This window comes from Gadus chalcogrammus, chromosome 14 (genome assembly GCF_026213295.1).
Source record: "Gadus chalcogrammus isolate NIFS_2021 chromosome 14, NIFS_Gcha_1.0, whole genome shotgun sequence".
NCBI lineage: Eukaryota > Metazoa > Chordata > Actinopteri > Gadiformes > Gadidae > Gadus > Gadus chalcogrammus.
Window position 1 is genome coordinate 3,521,021 of NC_079425.1, and position 21,635 is coordinate 3,542,655.

A 21,635-nucleotide genomic window follows, 5' to 3' on the forward strand; every position below is an offset into this window, starting at 1 on the left:
TGTACATACTAACTGTTGTACTGACTACTTGACCACAAGGAACCATTTGATTTTACTGTATAGATTTGGAGAAAATGTCATTTGAAAAACGTACGCATGCATATTCTTGCCTTTGCAAATTTGCATTATGTCAGCAATTTGAAGGGGGCTATAGACCGAATGTCACATAAGTTCAGGCACTGACTGGTATGTACATACTAACTGTTGTACTGACTACTTGACCACAAGGAACCATTTGATTTTACTCTATAGATTTTGAGAAAATGTCATTTGAAAAACGTACACATGCATATTCTGCTGGCCAATGGAGTCGAAGGTCCGCACTGGCGGCCAACTTGCCACAGTCAGCTGTTCACCCATAACACTGTGTTGACTTGGTAGTGGTACATGTACTTTTTAAATAACCTTAACCACCTTGCTACATTTTCAAACGGTTTGTTTTGTTATAAACGTCAGAGATGTAGTTACGGCACTGCATAGCCTACATGATACTGATGAATAATTATGTTCGATTCTAAAAAAATTAAATGTTCTAAAATAGGTACAATATTATAACCACGTTAATAAGGTTTGTAAGAAACCAAACCGTTGGGAAAACGGTTGAAAATGTAGCAAGTTATGGTTATTTATAAAGTACATACAGTACCACTACCAACACAATGTTATGGGTGAGCAGCTGACTGGCAAGATGTCCGCAAGTGCGGACATTCTAGACGCCGCCAGCTAGTGTTCTATATATCTACACACGTAGGTGAAGGGTTTTATTTTGAAAACGTTGCGAGATACCACCCAAAGGCTATTTAGAGTAAAGGCGCACGAAGATTTTGTGTGACGGCTGGTTTAACCGCGGATGAACGAATGGCGGCTCACTTGACCGCAGTATTTGAGCCTGTTCGTTATAGTGTACAGCATCCATTCTCTCATTGCAAAAAATAAGGTAGAATATTAGATTTGAGGACGAAACGATCTTTATGTGTATCCCTGGGCCCCTTTCAACAACTGTCCTGCCCAACCCTGATTTCTGCAAATGTAAAGCGCTTTGGGTCAACTCCTGTTGTTTTTAAATGTGCTATATAAATAAAAGTGACTTGACTTGACTTGACTAGGGTGGGCTAAGGCAAGTATGACTTCTGTGGACCACATGCATGAAAAAAAAAAAAGTCTAGCTTCGCCAATGCTTTCAACTATAAAAGTCGGGAACAAATGTCATAGGTTATTAACCAGGGGGGGGAAAACATGAATCAACATAACGAGGCGTGGTTTGAGTCAAGACGTCATGACGTCATGACGTCATCACGCAGCTGGCGGGAGTTCCGAAGCGCCTTTCCTTGTTTCTGAACTCAGCGCGGGAGTTTCAGTCTTCGTTTGCTTCAGGTAAAATATCGCGTTTACTTTGTCATGCGTTACGTTTCATGGCTTTTATCGCTTCAAATGTGACTTGTTGTTTTACGTTCTGTGTTACGAGCGCACTTTCTCAACAATGACTGCTTAAACAACCCGTACTGTCAGTGGTGTGGTTCATATAGTTTGTATTCTCAGGCCTGTTATACACACCTTAATGTACTATGTGTACAATACACCCTTTAACCAAATCTCGGTGCTGGCAAAATGAAACAAGTTGGCATCCGTACTGTTATGGAAAAGTGTATTTATTGGTGTATCATTGTACTCCCAAGCTTCCCCGATGCAATGGCTCTTCTTGTGAGTGTCTCTCATTGTGTTGACATAGTTGTCATCAGTGTGACTCTTTGTGTTGACAGCCATCAGTGTGAGATGCCGTGTGAGAGGAAGCCCATGCGCTACGGCCACTCCGAGGGACACACAGACGTCACCTTTGATGACGCTGGAAAGTAAGTCAAAAAAACCTTTTGTATTGAGATTGCTGTCAGACAATCATGTGAAAACCCTCACGGCCGTGCAGGAAGAGTATACACTTATTTGGATGTGTTTACTTTTCATTAGTCTGTGTCTAGTACTTTCATTGAGTTGCACAACCTAAGTTAAGTCCAGTTTATGTCTTGTAAATAGCCCTTGGGACGTAGTCACTGAATGTTACATGTAAACAACAGCAGGGCTGGCCCCTAGAATACCTTGTAGGAGGACTTCCCTCTGATCTGCCAATCCTAGTGCTTGGTTTAGGCATGTATAGAGCGGGTGTGTTACGGTTAAGGCTAGGTTATTACAATATGGTCTTATCCTAGCTATCTCTGTTGTATACGGGAATGGGTTAACCTAACAATTGTTAGTGCTTGGCAATTGGTTCTATGAACATCCTTACTGTACCGACAGCGATTTATTGTTGTTTCCCTTTCTTCTGAAAAATGTATGCGTAAATTGTAAATCACTTTGGATTAAAGCATCTGCTAAACGCCCTAAATGTAATTGTAAATGGTTGGGGATCGATTTATTTTGGATATCACATACATCACTGATTTAGAAATTACATAAAAAACCACTGTAGCTTGTACTGTTTTGTTAATTTAAATGCGAGGCCGTGTAGGGTGCTAATCATGAGAGGTTGATCTCCCTCAGGTTCATCGTGACCTGTGGAAGCGACGGAGACGTGCGGATCTGGGAGAGCCTGGACGACGATGACCCCCGGTCCATCAACGTGGGGGAGAAGGCCTACTCCCTGGCTCTCAAGGCACGCCTCTTCGTTTGAGGATCCATGATATACTGTTGTGTTTAGACCGTTCCCTGATAATAATACAACGCGTTCATTCATTCATGAAGACCTGCTTAACATTTTTTCTTTTTTAACATTGCATTAAAAAAATATATATACTGTGAATTTATACTCTTTGTTTTGTTTGCCCTGTTTGTTCTGACGTAAGCATTAACTTTAGCATCTATTTTTTGTTTTTCGTTAGCACTTTGTATTTTTATTGTGTTGTATTTTATCCTGTGTTTCCCACTGCTGCTATTGGGCTGCAGTAACAAAGGAATTGCTCTTGCGGAGGATTAATAACGTTTATATCCATCTATCCATCTATCCATCTATCTATCTATCTATCTTATCGGTCCTCCGCTGCAGATGGAATGATACTGTTTTGTCCCGTTGGTTCAACAGAAGGGCAAGCTGGTGACGGCCGGCTCCAACAACACAGTCCAGATCCACACCTTCCCTGAGGGCGATCCAGACGGCATCCTGACGCGCTTCACCACCCACGCCACGCACGTGGCCTTCAACCGCTCCGGCTCTCGGGTCGCGGCCGGCTCCAGGTGATCCCGGCACATCCCGTCGGCGTAGAGACGGTGACATCCCAAGTGGGAGTGTCCACCTAGATGTATGCTGGATAGATCAGTCTACCAGCCTATCCAGTGGTCTGTGGCGAAGGTTGCATATCTTGCCATCCTACATCTAGGAAGACAATCCCACTTGTGATGTCCCTAAAACACAGGAACGGCTTGTAATGGCTGATCACAGTCACACCTGGTGGCATATATCACCCCTTTTTTAAGATTCTAATCGAAAGTCTTATTTGTGAGACTAGGGTTTACCCATCCACTAGGGTTAGGGTTAGAGTCCAGACTCCACTGCATGTACATTGAGACTGTCCATAGTAGTATACGTTGTCATCCCTGTCGCCACTTGGTGTACACACCGCGTCTGAGAAGCCTTGCGTGGTGTAGGGTTATTGAAGTCCCTAAAGCGTGCGATTCAACGCGGTATTTATAGCGTGCATGTGGCAGACACCGGGGAAGACGTCATTCTGTCTCAATCATTTCCTGCTTTAATTGGATCACTTTGAACAGGCAGGCCTTCACCGAAAGAACAGACAACACCTGCTTTTAGCCTTTGAGGACAGAGGGGGCTTCAGTGTTTTACAAGCCAGACACGCACACAAACCACCCTTTTTTTTAGGGATGTAGCTTATATTTAGTTAATATATATTATCTATGCTCTGCACGTATCTCTAGTGCAGGCTGTGAGTATAGTTTATTCATTTGCTTTTTTTTTTTTTACCAAATATACACATCACACAGAGGGGGTGTGTTCTCCGTCCCTGATGCAGAGCGAGCGACATTAAGATTGGTTTGTTATTAACCTTGATGGGCGGTAAACGTTTCCGGGCGCTATCGATCTGTTCTGAAGCGGTTTATCACGAGAAGGGAAGAACGAGGCGTGGTGCTGGCTTGACTCCGCCATTCTCACAAAGATGATGTTTACGGTGATATTGATTTTATGAAAAACAAATGAACACCGAGGCATCTGAAGGGGCTCCTTTGGAGATCCGGATTGTGGCAGAAAAGGGAAATCGGTTTCATGCTGTAATTCCTGTTTATTGATTGGACAATTTGTGTGTTGCTCATCGCATCACCGATGATGTTTGTGCATTAGGCCGTTGCTCAGGGTGGCTGCTCTGCACTTCAGGTGCGTTCATTCACTTTAAGCTCTTTTCCCCTTGCTGTGCAGTGACTTCATGGTCAAGGTGGTGGAGGTGGCGGACAGCAGCCAACAGAAAACGCTCCGGGGTCACGATGCCCCGGTCCTCAGCGTCACCTTTGACCCTAAAGACGAGTTCCTGGTGGGTCGCAGAATACATTATAATAACATATATATAACATATAACATATGCATGACATCCTGAATAGTTGACAATGTTTACTTTCACTATGTTCTGTTCCAGCCAAACGTCATAACCTCATTTTGTGGTATTTTTTACAATTTAATGAATCGAAACAGTTTCAGATGTACACGGTCTTCTTTAATGCGTCTAACCCTGTTTCTGTCGGCCCAGGCGTCCGCTAGCTGTGATGGCTCTGTGGTCATCTGGAAGATCGATGAACAGGTACGTTTGGTTTGTCTTAGTTTGACTCTTTAAATGTGGTTGTCCACCGAGGCTCCTGGATTCTGGTTGCAGCCGTCCATGTAACCTCCCTGTCGTTGTTCACCTGCAGACCAAAGTCACCAGTTGGCCCGTGCTGCAGAAGTCCAACGACGTCAGCACCGCCAAGTCTCTGTGTAGACTGGGCTGGCAACCCAAGACGGCCAAGGTGATTCTCACACTGCTGGATCCAGAGCATACCTGGGTTTAGCCCGTGGAGGATCATATCGGTACTAAATGGACAGGTCTTCATTAAGTGTGTGTGCGTTTGCGTTTGCTTGTAGCTTCTCGCGGTTCCCGTGGGGCTGAAGGTTCATTTGTACGAGAGAGATTCCTGGGAGCACGTGAGCACCCTCTCTGATGACATGATAACACAGGTGAGGACAAAGGAGGCTTTACTAAATGTCCAAACATTGGGCGTGAGTGTGAGTGTGATTAGCCTTACAAGCCGTTTCGAAAATCTGCCCAATATGACATCGAAAGTGGGCGTGTCCACCTAGATCTGTGCTGGAGAGATCAGTCTACCGGCCAACCCAGTGGACTGAAGTAAACGTTGCTCATCTATCCAGCACAGATCTAGGTGGACACGCCCACTAGTGATGTCATATTGGGCAGATTTTCGAAACTGCTTGTAAGGCTAATCACACCCACACCTGGTGGTATAATATGTCCCCTTTATTTATACTTTACAACTTACGTTAACACTATTATTTATAAATGTATTTTATTCATAACGTTTTTTTGGATATTTTTTTGTTTAAAGTGTCAATGAGCTTTTTGTTCTTCGTTTTCTGGACCCCCGTGATGCCAACTACGCCACCACCCTAACGATTATGAGTATGATGATGCAATGCGCTGCGACCAGACCTCCCTTCAGTAGCGGCGGTTTTCACACTCTGTCTCGTTGTGACCCCCCCCCCCTCCAGCCCATCAACGTGGTGGCCTGGTCCCCCTGTGGGCAGCTCCTGGCCGCGGGCAGCGTGGGGGGCTTCCTGACCGTGTGGAACGCCGAGAGCAAGCTGTGTGTGGAGAGGTGAGGAGGGGGGGGGGGGGGGGGGGGGGGGGGGACTCCATGGTAACGACGGTCTAACAGCTAAGGTGGTGGACGGGGCGTCTGGGCGCCATACCAACCAGCTCCATGTTTTAACAGTTCTGAAAGCTCCCTGGAATGCGTGGACATGAACGTCATCTGTTGTGGATTACGCTGTACTATCCCGCGTTCCCACCGCAGGAACTTTAACCCTTCGCTACACTATTTTACACTCGGGTTGAATATCAAAGTACATAATAATTAAATTCTCTAAATACATAGGATCTTTAGATGAGTGTACGGCACAAACGCACGTGATCTCGGGCTGTACTAGAATCCATCTGGCTTTATCACCGACGCGCTTCGTATTGGAATAGGCTGCATATTTGCACCGTAATTGATGGTTGAAGAGATTCCTGTTGTATGTATTTCTCACTTTTTCATGTCCTTTATTCGTTATGTGGCTGATGTAAAAGGACCTTCATTTGACTAACGTGTGTCAGTGTGTCAACCCGCTCAGGAGGTAGAGCGGGTTGACTTGTAACAGGAAGTTGCTATTCCAATTCCCCGGTTCGAGCTCTCCCTGTGCCAGACGTCTAACCCTAACTGCTCCTGACGAACTGGTTGTCGCCCTGCGTTGTCCGCCGTCGTGGTATGAATTTGTGTACGAATCGCTGTGAGTCCGTCTGCTAGATGTAAGTGTGTGTGTGTGTGTGTGTGTGTGTGTGTGTGTGTGTGTGTGTGTGTGTGTGTGTGTGTGTGTGTGTGTGTGTGTGTGTGTGTGTGTGTGTGTGTGTGTGTGTGTGTGTGTGTTGCAGGCAGAAGCACGAGAAGGGCTACACGGTGTGTGGCTTGGCCTGGCACCCCTCAGGACGCCAGATGGCGTACACCGACACCCAGGGCTCCCTGGGCCTCCTGGACGACCTCCCCACCGCCTCCTCCGCCACCAAGACCCCCAAGGTAGGCTGGTCTGGGACCCCCGCTAGGGACCCCCGCTCAGGGCTGAGCCTGTAGGGGCAGGGCCGAATGCAATATTTAACAATTATTCACCTCGGGATCCGTGAGTAGTGGGGAATCGCCTTGTTCCCTATTGGCTGTTGTTTTAGTATATAGTACACGTGAACACTCCCAAAACAAACAAGATGACACTTTTTGCAGGCATTTATTTGTTTTTATTAGCGTGACGAGACGACCGTCGCGCAATATCCCGAGTTTGAGATCTCAATCATGGGATATTGCCCAATGTCCCGAGATAGCGAACCAATCAAATTGCGCCAATTTAGGAGATTCACGTGTAGCATATCCTATATATCGTGATAGTTGGTGATGAGACGAGAAAAAATGAGAAGATATGAGTTTTGAAATGTTGGTGGTAAAGGAAAGATAGTTTTGGTGATGTCATGGCCCACTGTTTAGAATATTTTGAAATCATAAGCATATTATGATATTTATCGTAATTATTATACATTTTTAGAAGAACAATTAATGGTTATGAGCTGATGCTATATGGTATCTTATCTCTAATTGAGACACATAAGACACACCAATGTCATGTCCGATGCCTGACGCGTGCGTCTCTCTGGATGTTGCGTTGTCGCGGTAACGGCTGACGCCTGTCTTTCTCTCTGGGTGTTGCGTTGTCGCGGTAACGGCTGACGCCTGTCTTTCTCTCTGGGTGTTGCTCAGGCCCCTGCGGTCAAAGCGGCCAATGACTACGACGACCTGTTCGACGAAGACGACGACCGTGCGATGGACGAAGGACTGAGTGACACCCACTCGCCTGCCAAACGTCCCGTTGCCGGGGGCGACGACGACGACGACGACGACGACGACGACCTCATGCCCGCCACGGGACGGGTGAAGAACCGGGGCTCCTTTCTGGACGATGAAAACTCGCTCGGTACGTTTGATAAACCGGCACAAAGTCAGAAGACTTCCTTCTAGACGAACCTGGAGACTTAAAGGAAGCCAGATTTACTCTGCATTCCATTACCCATACTTACAGAAGAGGATTAGGGGCACGTGTGAATATTTTTTTGGTAATTTCAGAATTCTGATTCTAATCTCAGATTTTCTGAGTTTAAAGTCAGAACTCCAAAAAAGTAAATCACATGTGGCCCTAATCCAACATACCTCCGTACTGTTTAGCATGCCAGAAAAAGATTTGGTATGTCCCATTACATGGTACGGAAAAGGCAGAATTCCTAAAATACCAGGATGTTATACGACATCCGGTCGCTATTCTGCCGAACAATCCTCGTCACAAGATGCGTGGCATCGATTGAGCCTGCGTCAGTCGATGGATGGCACTCCAGGTGTGCTAATCAGTGAAATCACCTGTAGTGTGCCCAATCGTCTGCATGCTGCAGTAGCTGCAGTCCTTACCAAAAGTAAAAAGAAAATAATGTGTGATTAGGAACTCGGCCGTTACCCTCCCTCTGTGACCTCCGCAGACACCGTCTCGCTGGCGCTCGGACAGGGGAAGTACGGCGATGACGACGACGCTGGCAGCACCGTAGCGCCCCCTACTGGCCCCTCGCTGCCCCTGCGCCCCACGTACGAGGGGCCGCTGCCCACCCCGCCCCAGAAGCCCTTCCAGCCCGGCTCCACCCCCGCCCATCTCACTCACCGCTTCATGGTAGGAGGACAACGAGCGCACGCGGTCTGGACGTCTTAGGAGGAGGTTTTTAAGCACACCCGGGTTTTGATTTGTGTCCTTGGCCTTCTCTGAGGTACCTTTATGTTTATGTGCCATCAAAGAAAACGCGTCACACAATTGTATCTTCAAATACTATCTGGCGCTTAATGTACGAACTTATTGTATGTATAAAAATAATACTTGGCAGGGTCTTATCCTAGCTATCTTTGTTGTGTACGGGGAATGGGATAACCTAGTGATTGTTAGTCCTTGGCACTGATTGGTTCTATGAACATCCTTACCGTACCGACAGCGATATATTGTTGTGTGTCTTTCGTCTGACGAATGTACTTATTGTAAGTCGCTTTTTATAGAAGCGTCTGCTAAACGCCCTGAATGTAAATGTAAAGATATGAATGAAGTAGAGAGTCCCTTACCCGTCTCCTACCTACACGTCCGATCCCCCCCGGGTTCCCTCCCTCTCTCCGTCCCCCCGTGGCAGACGTGGAACTCGGTGGGCGTGGTGCGCGGCTACAACGACGACCAGGACAACGCGGTGGACGTGGAGTTCCACGACACGGCGGTCCACCACGCCATGCACCTCACCAACGCGCTGGGCCACACGCTGGCCGACCTCTCCCAGGAGGCCGTGCTGCTGGCCTGCCCCGCCACCGACGAGCTCGCCAGGTACCGTCAAACCCCCCCCCCCCCCCCCCCCCCCCCCCCCCCCGCCGCCGACACCGCCATTTTGTTTAATTTCTCTTCGTTTCTTCCTCGTGTCTGAAGTGAATAAAACGCTGTAGTAATTGTGTTTTATAAAATAATGAAGAAAAAGGCCTTGGGAAACCCTTCCCCCCTCCCCCCCTTCCCTTTTTTTGTACATATTCCGATAAATATGCCGATGTCAGGACCGCAGTCGCGCACCAGCTTCCGCAAGAGACTCAAGACTCACTTGCTCAGAGTTCACCTGGACTCTGCATAGCCTTTCTTCTTACCCCCCCCACTGCCCCTTGTCCTCCCTTAATGCCCCTCCTACACACTTATTGTCTGATACGTCCTGGCACTTAATGTACGTTGTACGTCCTGGCAAAATAGTCCTCAGTATTGTGTAGCATCTTATCCTAGCTATCGTTGTTGTATACGGAGAATGGGTTAACCTAGTGATTGTTATTGCTTGGCACTAGTTTCTATGAACACCCTTACTGTACCGACAGCGATTATATTGGTGTTTCTCTTTCTTCTGACAAATATACTTATTGTAAGTCGCTCTGGATAAAAGTGTCTGCTAAACATCGTACTGAAACCCTGACCTCTTACTATGTTGTTGTTAATGTGGTCGTTGTTGTTGTTGTTGTTGATGATGATGATGTTGTGGTCGTCCGCAGTAAGCTCCAGTGCCTGCACTTCTCGTCGTGGGACGCCAACAAGGAGTGGATCGTGGACCTGCCCGCGGGGGAGGACGTGCGGGCGCTGGTCCTGGGCCAGGGCTGGGCCGCTGCCGCCACCAGCGCCCGCACGCTCCGCCTCTTCACCGTGGGCGGCGTGCAGAAGGAGATCTTCAGCCTGCCCGGCCACGTGGTCAGCATGGCGGCGCACGGGGAGCAGCTGCTGGTCGTGTACCACCGCGGTAGGTCGACGTCTGCACCGCCCCAGGAACGTAGAAAACCAGTCCCAAAGACCATTAGAGGTTGCATCAGCGTTGCTTGGCCCGAAACATAAGTGATCACATTCATCTGGTCTTTCCTCACGATCCGCTGGCTGCCCGCTCAATTAGGCCTAAAAAATGTTTTTGTTCTGTTCCGGTTTCCGACCGACCCTGTCAATTTATGTGCGACCCAAATTATTTTATGAGCTTTAAAGAAAAAAAAAAAAGAAAAATAACGATTCTTTTTTTTTTTATGCAAACTATAATTACGTTTTGGTACAGCACCTCTTCATTCTATACAAGGATGAGCGGATTTTCTCGCTTTTAAATACAACCTACCTATCATTCGCTGCCGCTGGAAAAAATAAAATAAAAATATATAATAAATTCCCTACCTACCCATGACCTCAACTGACAACCAACAGGAACCACTTTTTTTTTTTTTTTAGGCCTAAGCAGGCCGTCAAAACACTGTGTCTCTGTAGGCAGCCTATGCTCCGAGATCGCACACAAACACAAATTGTACTGGCAACCACTCAAAATACATAATAGTCTTCCCACCAACTGTTGGTTTTTGCGCTGCGTTCATGATCGTTTTTACTGGATGCACGAAACACGGAAGTGAGGGACGAGCTGGCTCTGTTTGTTTGGGATCTCGCTCTGTTTAGAAGTGAAGTCCCCCAACATCGCTGATACAACCTTTAATCAAACGGTTATTCTTTTGATTAATCGTTAAGTCTTTAACATGAATAATGGAAGATCATGATAAGCTCTGAATCTGACACAGACAAGGAATTCGAAACTATTTCTTCTATGATTCATGAACTGCAAATTTTGGAGCAGCAAATGTTGTTTTATTTGATGGATGACATTAATTATTAATCGATTATCATAGATTTGATCCAATTGATTGATCGACTACCCTAATTGTTGCAGCCCCGTCTCACTCATTCACTCGTGTCTAAAAGTGCACTGATTTACTACACTTATGGATTATTCACCAGCCTCCTAGTTTACAGATATAAATCATCTAAAGTAGTGAATAGGGTAGTAGTAACACATTTGACCCTTGGCTTATTGTTCTTCATTGCTGTCTTGCTATCTATCTTCTTCTTTCGGGGCCACTGGCCCTCCCCCAGAACAGCCATTGTGATGCTCTACCTCTGGAGCTCTATTCAAACTAGGGCTGGGCGATTAATCGAATTTTGATCGCGATTACGATTTTAGCGTCAAACGATCAGAAATGTAACATAATCAAGATTTCAGATATTTTTCTTTTGTTATTATTATATTATTTTTTTCTTTTTTTAATGATTTATAGAAAGGACAGAACAGCTGGACAAATATCTGTATATCATTTTAGATTGGAACATATTCTTTTGACCATTTTGTGTATTTTTTTAAGGAGAAATTTCAAAGTTCCCTGTTACGAAGTTAACATGTTTTCAAACTAATAATGTTTGAATAATCGTGATTTCAATATTGACCCAAAATATCGTGATTATGATTTTTTCCCATAATCGAGCAGCCCTAATTCAAACCCCCTGTTTAAAGCTCTTAACCCTCTCTTGTGTCCTTGGTCCAGGTACGGGCTTCGACGGGGACCAGGCCCTGGGGGTCCAGCTGCTGCAGCTGGGCCGACGCAAGAGGCAGGTGATCCATGGAGAGCCTCTGCCCCTCTCCTGCAAGGCCCACCTGGCCTGGCTGGGCTTCACAGCCGAGGGTGAGTGCACCCCAGTGTGGGGCTCTCTGGAGGGGAGCTCCACAGGACGGGACGATGTACAGCCAGCCTTTAAAGGGGACCTATTATGCTTTTTCGACTTTTATGACCTATAAACGTTGTTATAATGATTGATAGTCATGTTTAACCATACTAAAGTGTCAAATAATGACGTACATGCATTTCGACGTATTCCCTGCTGACAGTCTGGGGTGGCTGTGCAGAGCGCTAAACACTCGGGACAACGTTTGCGATTCACTTGCGATTTCCGGGAAATCATCTACCTCCCTTGAGATAGATGTAAATCTGGGGGGCGTGGCACTCCTGCCACAACCCCATATGCCTGGTCAAATCTGCTCGCGCGTGCGCTTCCAGGAAGGTAACCAATCACAACGGAGTTGGGTTGGCAGGAGGGGGGCGAGGGGGCGGAGAAGGACGAAACCGAGCGTTGACAGAGAATGCTGAAAGCGCCCAGATGAGAGGAAGAGTTTCCCGAAAATCTACATCGTTTTTTGTGCTGTGATTCGTGTCAGGTTGCGCTATAGGAGTCATTAATAAGAAATTAAGACCAGAAAAGTAGTACAATACGTCCTCTTTAACGGTGTTGGGTCTACGGGGTGTTTAATACAAAACACAATTCAAAACGAGGGCGGCAGTAGGTCAGGAGGTAGAGTGGGTCGACGTCGTCGGACAGTTGCTAGTTTGATCACCGGCTCCTCCTAGCTTTTGTCCCTGAGCAAGACGCCTAACCCTGAATGTGTGTATGAAAGGCTGCATGTCGCTTTGGATATAACCGTCTGCTAAATGCCCTAAATGTAAATGTGAAACACTGAATACCTTGCTGTAGATTCAAGCCTCAGGCCATTTTAAACCAGCTTCTCAAACTGGAATTCCAGTAAAGCATGCATATATTATATGATATTATAATTATTAGTATCCCGTGTAAAATGCTAAGCATTGCCATTCCACACGTTAATGCAGCCTTTTGCAATCACTCACCAACTCTGTAGTCGTGCGCCTTGTTGCGATTCAAGGCGCGCTGCAGCCCTGTTCTTTAAAGCATGATTTCAACACGAATATCATTCTCTGGTCTCCAGGGACGCCGTGCTACGTGGACTCGGAGGGCGTGGTGCGCATGCTAAACCGTTCCCTAGGCAACACGTGGACGCCGGTGTGCAACACCAGGGAGACCTGCAAGGGCAAGTCGGACCACTTCTGGGTGGTCGCGGTGCACGAGAACCCCCAGCAGCTCAGGTAGGGCCCTGCCCCACGCCGGTCCTTACCCTCAGCCTCACCCCCTGACCATAGTTTACCCCTTCCATGTCCCCTCCCTGCCCCCCCCCCCCCCCTCAGTTATGATGAATCACAGAGCAGCTGGAAGGGCCGGCAAAGTGTTTTTATAAATCAGACGTGTGGCGTTTTGTGCCTTTCTCTTTTAGCAGGTGTCTTACCTGATAAACTGCTGTAGTTGTACATTTCTATATGGGTAATATATTGTTCGTCGTGGAATTATGGACACTTAAACACGTTTTTTCTCTCAAATTCCTGCATTGCTCCATCAGTATAACGGTCTTTTTATACTTTTGATGAAAGAGTAGGATTCAGAGTGATGGTGTTTTTCTTCGGAGCGGTCAAGTTCATCTCACTAATTAGCGACGAACGGTCGTTTCGAATTCCAACACGCGACCTACTCGGCCAACTCTGACATCAGAGTTTACTGTTGTGTCGAGTCACCTCCTAACGAGCACCCCCTCTCCCCCCAGGTGCATTCCCTGTAAAGGCTCCAGGTACCCCCCCACCCTGCCAAGGCCCGCTGTGGCCATCCTGCCCTTCAAGCTGCCCCTGTGTCAGACCACCACCGAGAAGGGCCAGATGGAGGTATGGCCGTCCCGGCATGCGAATGGAGCCCGTTAGTTCCAGCGATGAAACGACCTGCGTTCAGAATGTGTTCCACTGTGACCGCCTCCTAGGAGGAGCTAGGAGCTTCAAGCACTAGAACATTTTGGTAGTGGTGCTAAGAAAGGTTTTTCAGACATTTGGTTACAGCTTTGATGTTGCACATGCCTTTTTTTTTGCTGAAGCACAAATCCCCCCAAAATCACATTTATTTAGATTTTCCAACAAAATAGTACATAGTACTCGATAGTAATTTTTTTCTGAGGATGTCCAATGATTAGTTAATTTAGCTAATCCAAAGTATCCTTTTAGCATCTGTGGTGGATGGCCCCCCTCTCAAAATATCAGCCCCTTAATCACTGGTCATTAATACTCTCTCTCGCTCTTAATGTGTTGTCTATTGTTGTAGTGTTGTTTATTTGCCTTTTGTTTGAGTGTCTGTACTGTCTGTACGTATCCCTTTTTGCAAAGCGTCTTTGAGTACCAAGAAAAGCGCTGTAAAAAAACAATTTATTACTATTAATGAGAATACAACGCGCAGCCCCTGAACCAGCGTGTGCCGTGGCCCCTTGCCCCTCCCCCAGGAGCAGTACTGGCGCTCCACGCTGCTCCAGAACCACTACAGCTTCCTGTCCAGCAGCGGCTACGAGATCGACGACGAGGGGCAGAACCAGAACCAGAAGGAGCAGCAGGAGCTCCTCATGAAGATGTTCGCTGTGAGTAGACCCAGGCAAAAGTAACGCCTTCTCGATCAGCTATAACCTATTGGCATCCGTCCTTCTCTGCATGCTAACATCAACAAAGAAGTGTTCAGGGCTGACTGTTAAAAATTGTACTTAGCTTTGTGTCGCTTCTTATCCTAGCTATCTTTGTTGTATACTGTACGGGGAATGGGTTAAACTACGAATGTTAGTGCTTGGCACTTGGTTCTAGGAACATCCTTACTGTACCGACAGCGATATATTGTTTCTCTTTCTTCTGACAAATGGACTTATTGTGAGTCGCTTTTGGTAAAAAAACAAAAAAAACAAATAAAAGCGTCTGCTACATACCCTAAATGTGAATGTAGATGACCACTTTTGAGAACCCAGGGGTTCTCAAAAGTTTTGACATCTTTTTTTTTATTTACATCTGTATGTCATTGCGGGCCGCCATTGGCCCGCGGGCCGCACTTTGAGTAACAAATGCTCTAACCCTACCCTTTGTCCCCTGTCCTGCTGGTTGACCGCTGGCCTCCTCCAGCTGTCCTGTAAGCTGGAGAGGGAGTTCCGCTGCATGGAGCTGGCCGAGCTGATGACCCAGAGCGTGGTGACGCTGGCCGTCCGCTACGCCTCGCGCTCCCGCCGCATGAACCTGGCCCAGCGGCTCAACGAGCTGGCCATGGAGAAGGCCAACCAGCTGCAGGAGGAGCAGGAGCAGGAGGAGGAAGAGGTGCAGGAGGAGGAGCACCACACCCCCAGGAGCAGGTGAGACTCTCGGAGGGGCAGGGGGGCAGGGGATGTACCAAGCAGGACGGGATCACAGTCTGTGTATTTTCTTTGGTTCCAGATGCCTTTTTACTGAAACAGCAGCAGGTGGCCAACATTTACATTTACATTTACATTTAGGGCGTTTAGCAGACGCGTTTAGCAGACGCGACTAACAATAAGTACATTCGTCAGAAGAAAGAGAAACGACAATATTCCACTGTCGGTGCATTAAGGATGTTCAAAAAACCGAAAAACAATCGCTAGGTTAACCGATTCCATGTATAAAACACAGCTAGCTAGGATACGATACTAAGTACTATTTTTAGTGCAAGGCCATACACCATACAATAAGGGAAAGTGTAGACCTGAATAAATTAATGTTTTAACAGGAACTTGAATGCCTTGTTGATACAGAGCTGATATAATGGTTAATCCTAAGCACATAGCAGGCAGCCTGATTAATAACAAGTGTCTTCAGCACATCGTTAATGACCCTCGTCATTAACCAGGCCCTGTTCCAAAGGGTCCGATGGACACGATCAGACCTCGGGAGAACTGGGTTGAGTGGGGTCCGGATTGCTCGGTGTTCTGACTCGGGGTGTCTGGGGACAGGTACGGTCAGAGGGAGAGCGCAGGTGGCCACTCGAGCAGCAGACCTCATCAGGCCAGAGAAGAGGAGCCCAGAGAGGAGGGAGAGGACGATTCTCAGGAGACGGAGACCCTTGAGGCAGACGGCGAAAGCCGAAAACGTGAGTCTCGCCGTTGATTCCCCTCTCTCTTGATCGTAGGACAGCCGGGATTGAAATGTTTTTTTATTGATTAGTGGTGTCGTGTTTGTGTTCTCCGTCCTCGACGTAGGCCTGAACCCGTTCGCTAGAGGAGCAGCAGCTTCCCCGGAGAAGCCGTCTCCGAAGCCAAGTGAGTAAACGGCAATGTCTCTGGCCTTGATGCCGGACAGTGTATTCAGCCGTTCAACGCAGGGCAGGCTGGCCCCTGTGAAGCACTCGAATCTGAAACCGACGCTGAGCTGGTAAACTGGTGTCACAGCTGGCCGCGCACCATCTCAATATCAGTGGAAGAAAACTACGCTTGAGCCTCTGGACAAGCATGGAGTCGATTTTTTATTGGAACAGCATGATCATGGGAAGATTTGAAAGACGCGGAAGATAAACCCTGTGAGGCTTCAAAGCACAAAAAGGAAGGGAGGATTGCTCAACACTATGTACGTTGTATCCACAGATGGGTTTAACGTAAGCTGATATGTAAGGTAACATGTATGTTAGGTAGGCCGATACGTTAGGTAAACATGGCTAGATGTTGAGGGACGGCCCTGGGTCAGGCAGTAGGACTGTGGGGGTTATATTAGTACCAGACACGGCCTACTAAGTTCTATCATTTCTTCCACGGTATCGCATGCCTATGTAAATACGCACGTCAATGAATACACTGAGCTAATGTTGACTCTCTGTTTCTTTCGTAGTGAGTAAAGAAGGACGTGTAAATCCCTTTAAGGTAAGAGAAATGGCACTTTGATGGATAATTATGGATAAATGGAATACTCTTAAGAAGGAAAATGTGTCCAGAATGCCCAACATTACAAGTTGGAAGCTACATAATGTACAATGTATATCACTACGTATATAAGTATGTATATTATATATTACTATGTATCATACGATGTATATCACGATGTATATTATATATTACGGTGTATATTACTGTGTATATTACAGTGTATATTACCACTGGTGCCATCTCTGGGGGGGCACAAGTTTTCTTGCACCCCCAAAGATAAGGTTGGGGGTGCAAAAAACCCTCAATATTGAAACAAGGTGAACCGAAGTAAATAAACCAAGCGCAATTGAACGCTGAACTGCGCAATAAAAAGCTGTGCTGCGCTTCGATAGCACCCCGCCACCTCCCCTCCCCTCCACCTCCCCCACCAATCGTTCTAAAGCATCGCTGGCAACATTCGTGACATACCAATGGTAGGCAGAGTGCCAGATGATTGACACGTCGAATATGTCAGGGAGCAGGTCGGGCTTACAACCGCGTGTCAAGGACATACAAGAAGAGGCAACGTACGTGCATTGTAATGCCCACAACATGCCTTTCAAGACGCAGTTTCAACGGTTAACATATGCCGAGATGCGATGAAGACAGTCAAAGAGATGATCAGTAAAATCAGACAGTTGCCAAAAAGACTGGCCTGGTTTGACTCTTTCCGTAAGCCTGCAGGTGGGAACAGTTTGCACCCGCTTTGCCCCACCCGCTGGACGATGCGAGTGAGCAGTGTGAAGTCAGTTATTGCGAACTAAGAGAGCCTGGCGAGTTACTTCCGTGATTTCTACATTTCTAAATGAGTGACTGATATGTAATTAAGCTAGGCCTGCTCCCATTAATTCAGGCATGTTTATGGTAAATTAGTGCACGCCCCGCCACTCGTAACGCACTTGTAAAACACATTTATCAATAGATGGAACGGTTAAATCACATCATCACAACCAAAATTTGGAATAAATCAAATAAATTACAGATAATAATTCGTAAATATTTTGTGAACTACTGTTCTGAACCTCAAATTCTGAAAGCAGGACTTGAAGCCGGAGAAGCCATCTAGCCCACTTTTTGTTCTAACACATTTGAACAAACACTCTTCTGAAAAGGTGCAGTAATTGTGTGTGTGTGTGTGTGTCTGTGTGCGTGTGCGTGTGCGTGTGCGTGCGTACGTGAACACAGGTCCAGGGCTCAGGGAAGTCTCCCTCCCAGTCCAGGGTCTCCAACGTCCTGGACAGCATGACCTCCGTGAGGAGACCGGCGCCTCTGGGGGGGCCCTCGGGGAAACAGAGCAAGGGCCCCGTTCTGAAGCCCCTGGCCCCCAAACCAAAGATCAAGGTGCCCTTCATTCAAAGACCCTGGCAACAGTACTTAGCATCTTATCCTAGCTGTCTTCGTTGTACACAGGAGTGGGTTAACCTAGAGATTGTTAGTGCTCGGCACGTGTTGCTGTTAATATCTTTACTGTACCGACCGTGATATATTGTTTCTTCTGACAAAGGCATCTGCTCAATGTAAAATACATTGAGTGTTGTTGTCAGTAAATCAACATTTACCCCATCATTGACTGCAGCTGTCCCTATAGAATAATACACTAGGCCTGTTGTCAGCTTTTTTTTATTTCACTCCCTTTTTAATGACCGCATTTTCAGGTTTGTGTGTAGTGACCCCTGTTGTTGCTCTCCTTTATCTTCCAGATGCAGTCTACTCTGTTACAAATGGCCACCTCCAAAGCAGCCAATAAGAAGGCTCAAGTGAATCAGGAGCCAGCTGCTGATAGGCTGAAGCAACCAGAAGTCCCTCCCCCAGACTCGCCAGTTGAGGACTCTGAGAATAAAAAGTGAGAGCTAGCAGTCTGTGTGACTGATGAAAACGATGGTGTCACAGTATAACAGAGCAGCTCTTGGTTTAACAGCTATTTTTAGCTTCAGATGATAAGTCATTTCCAATTATTAATTTGCTTTTTATGAATCGTCGAAACTTCACTCTTGGCAATCTGCGTGTATGTCAAGCAAGCACTTTAATCAGGGGTGCACATAGCTTTTTTTGTGAGTTACACTTTTTTTTTTTTACATCGAACTGCAGCAGCTTTATGCATCCCTGATTATGGGCGCGCATACGTACTTGCGTAACAGTTATGTGCACCCCTGACTATAATCAAGCACCTTTTTATAGCGAAACAGCAGTTGTGGTAATCAAGGTTTGTGATTGGTTTGAATTGGTGCCAGGCAATGTCATATGCCAATCATCATGATGACCGCGACCTCAAACCCACCTGCACGAAACACTCTGCATTACCTGTTTAACCTTTGGTTCAAAGTACTTATCATGTGTGTTTGTGTGTGTGTGTGTCTGTCTGTTTTTTTGTATGTGTGTGTGTATGTGTCTGTCTGTTTGTGTGTGTGTCTGTTTGTATCTGTCTGTTTGTGTGTGTCTGTCTGTATGTGTCTGTCTGTTTGTGTGTGTGTGTGTCTGTGTGTGTGTGTGTGTGTGTGTCTGTTTGTGTGTGTCTGTCTGTCTGTCTGTGTGTGTGTGTGTGTGTGTGTGTGTGTGTGTGTCTGTCTCTGTCTCTCTCTGTCTCTCTCTGTCTCTCTCTGTCTGTCTGTCTGTCTGTCTGTGTGTGTCTCTGTGTGTGTGTGTGTGTGTGTGTGTGTGTGTGTGTGTGTGTGTGTGTGTGTGTGTGTGTGTGTGTGTGTGTGTGTGTGTGTGTGTGTGTGTGTCTGTGTGTAGACCGAGGACGGGCTTCCAGCTGTGGCTAGAGGAGAACAGGAAGAGCATCTTGGCCGACAGCCCGGACCTCCAGGAGACTGATGTCATCAAGGCGGCCATGGGCAGCTTCAGGAGCCTCTCGGCAGAAGACCGACTGGTACGGGACTCGGACTGGGACGAAATCGTATTGAATCCCAGAATGTGATGGCAAAATATCAATAATTACTTTGAAGGTCCCATGACATGCCACCAGGTGTGGTGTGATTAGCCGTTTCAAGCCGTTATGGAAAACTGCCCCTTTTGACATCACAGTGTCCACCTGGTGGCATTTCATGGGACCTTTTTAATAATGATCTAATTTACATTTAGCCGACGCTTTTATCCAAAGCAGGTGACAACCATTCACACACAGCGGGGTCAACAGCTCGTCCGGAGGAGTTGGGGTCAGTTAGGGTTCTCGCTCGGGGAACACCTCGACATTCAGCTAGGTGGAGGCCAGGGATCGAACTAGCAACCTTTCGGTTACACGTGAACTCGCTCAACCTTCTGAGCTACTGCCGCCCTTTCACCCCCATACACTCTTGCATAGATTGTTGCTCATTTGGGGATTTAGTGGCAAGTAAAATAAACGACCATCCAGAGATCCTGGTTGTCACAAGACAACGATATACACTGACTTCCTGTACCATGGCGGTTAATCAAACATCCTGTTCAATCGTCATGACTTCACTGACCACACCAGGAGGATAGTTTCAGCTGCAGGGTCCTGAATAGAAAAAACGGCTTCAATATTCATCCAGAGTGTTTTCTCTTGAGTGTCCGGTCCGAGTGGCTCGCGCTCCCCTGGCTCAGCCCCAACCGTGCCTCTGCAACGCTGCAGCCACTCAGCACGCGATGGGCGACAGAAACACACAACAGAGTGGACGACTGCGCTGTGTACCGGAGGTGGGAGGGGAGTTAAGGGGGTGTGGGAGGGGCTGGGGGGTTGTTAAGGGGATGGCTGTTGCCTGGGGAACCCATCCCCTGTGTTGGTAGCAGGGGCACGGCGTATTGATGTTATGCTAATGCCGCGAGGAGCTATAAGTGTGTCGCTAAACACGCAGCGGGATAATCATGATGCGTTTGACCCGCCGTAACCCGGGGGGCTTCAAACAGGTGTGTGTGTGTGTGTGTGTGTGTGTGTGTGTGTGTGTGTGTGTGTGTGTGTGTGTGTGTGTGTGTGTGTGTGTGTGTGTGTGTGTGTGTGTGTGTGTGTGTGTGTGTGTGTGTGTGTGTGTGTGTGTGTGTGTCCACCAGTTGTGAAGAACCCTCCTACTCCACTCCTGAATGCGTTGCGGTGGAACGGCTGATAGGTCATTCTGGCCCATTTTTAACACTCAATAGGGTGTAAGGATGTCAGTCACAATGTACCATAATCCGAAATGCCTCAAAAGGCTCCCAGTAGACAAAGCTAGGGTGGTCTTTTGTGTGCCATCACAGTACCTAAACCGCGCAGCTGTGTCCTGATTATCAACTAATTAAAGCCATGTATTTACAGTGTTAGGCATAACTTTAAGCACCCATGCTAAAGTCGACCAATAAGAGGAATAAAAAATCATCTTTTGTCATCAAATTGGTGTCCTTATAGGTGGGCTTTTTTCCTAATTTGTCTAATTACGGCATCAAAATCAAAAATTGTATTCCTCTTCTTAGTCAACTTTAGCATGGGTGGCTAAAGGTATGCCTACCTCTGTACATGGACACATTGTGTGCGTCGCTTTAGTTATTTTGACGTTGATATGCGTCTTGATCTGCGTACCGCTGTGAGCACTACCGATATCAAGTCTGCTCACCAACCCATTCTGAGTCAGAGGCGGTCGCAGCTGTGTATAACTGCGTCTTGTCTGTGTAGCGCGAGGGCACACTTAGATCAAACCTAGAACCAGGTGGCCTTTTCCACCCATGTGACACTTTTGACGACGAATTAATACTTTAGTCTGGTATGCGCATGTTTTTATATCGGATTCAGTTTTGTTATAATTCTAAGGTTTTCGTTGAGCAGATCTAGACCGAGGTTGGCACTGGACCAGTCGTTTACCTTTCCAGTATACCTGATGGCACTGGTTTTAAATTGCAGCAGTTGCCCCCTTTTTTTTTTTAATC

General features: G+C 46.9%; 1 protein-coding gene across 1 annotated transcript in view; it reads left to right on the top strand.

Annotated features, from left to right (window-relative positions):
• Positions 1 to 1,294: 1,294 nt before the first annotated feature.
• Positions 1,295 to 21,635, top strand: part of wdhd1 (WD repeat and HMG-box DNA binding protein 1) — a 21,627-nt gene continuing 1,286 nt past the window's right edge. The window contains exons 1-25 of the mRNA XM_056607581.1: positions 1,295 to 1,374; positions 1,761 to 1,850; positions 2,533 to 2,644; positions 3,071 to 3,222; positions 4,418 to 4,529; positions 4,743 to 4,793; positions 4,903 to 4,998; positions 5,114 to 5,206; positions 5,756 to 5,862; positions 6,678 to 6,819; positions 7,546 to 7,759; positions 8,313 to 8,497; positions 9,000 to 9,184; positions 9,883 to 10,124; positions 11,728 to 11,865; positions 12,960 to 13,116; positions 13,626 to 13,740; positions 14,343 to 14,474; positions 15,001 to 15,224; positions 15,840 to 15,976; positions 16,086 to 16,145; positions 16,708 to 16,739; positions 17,967 to 18,122; positions 18,482 to 18,624; positions 19,515 to 19,650. Coding sequence (XP_056463556.1) covers positions 1,774 to 1,850; positions 2,533 to 2,644; positions 3,071 to 3,222; positions 4,418 to 4,529; positions 4,743 to 4,793; positions 4,903 to 4,998; positions 5,114 to 5,206; positions 5,756 to 5,862; positions 6,678 to 6,819; positions 7,546 to 7,759; positions 8,313 to 8,497; positions 9,000 to 9,184; positions 9,883 to 10,124; positions 11,728 to 11,865; positions 12,960 to 13,116; positions 13,626 to 13,740; positions 14,343 to 14,474; positions 15,001 to 15,224; positions 15,840 to 15,976; positions 16,086 to 16,145; positions 16,708 to 16,739; positions 17,967 to 18,122; positions 18,482 to 18,624; positions 19,515 to 19,650 — 3,198 coding nt within the window. The 5' untranslated portion in view covers positions 1,295 to 1,374; positions 1,761 to 1,773. The remainder of the gene's footprint in view (positions 1,375 to 1,760; positions 1,851 to 2,532; positions 2,645 to 3,070; positions 3,223 to 4,417; positions 4,530 to 4,742; positions 4,794 to 4,902; positions 4,999 to 5,113; positions 5,207 to 5,755; positions 5,863 to 6,677; positions 6,820 to 7,545; positions 7,760 to 8,312; positions 8,498 to 8,999; positions 9,185 to 9,882; positions 10,125 to 11,727; positions 11,866 to 12,959; positions 13,117 to 13,625; positions 13,741 to 14,342; positions 14,475 to 15,000; positions 15,225 to 15,839; positions 15,977 to 16,085; positions 16,146 to 16,707; positions 16,740 to 17,966; positions 18,123 to 18,481; positions 18,625 to 19,514; positions 19,651 to 21,635) is intronic.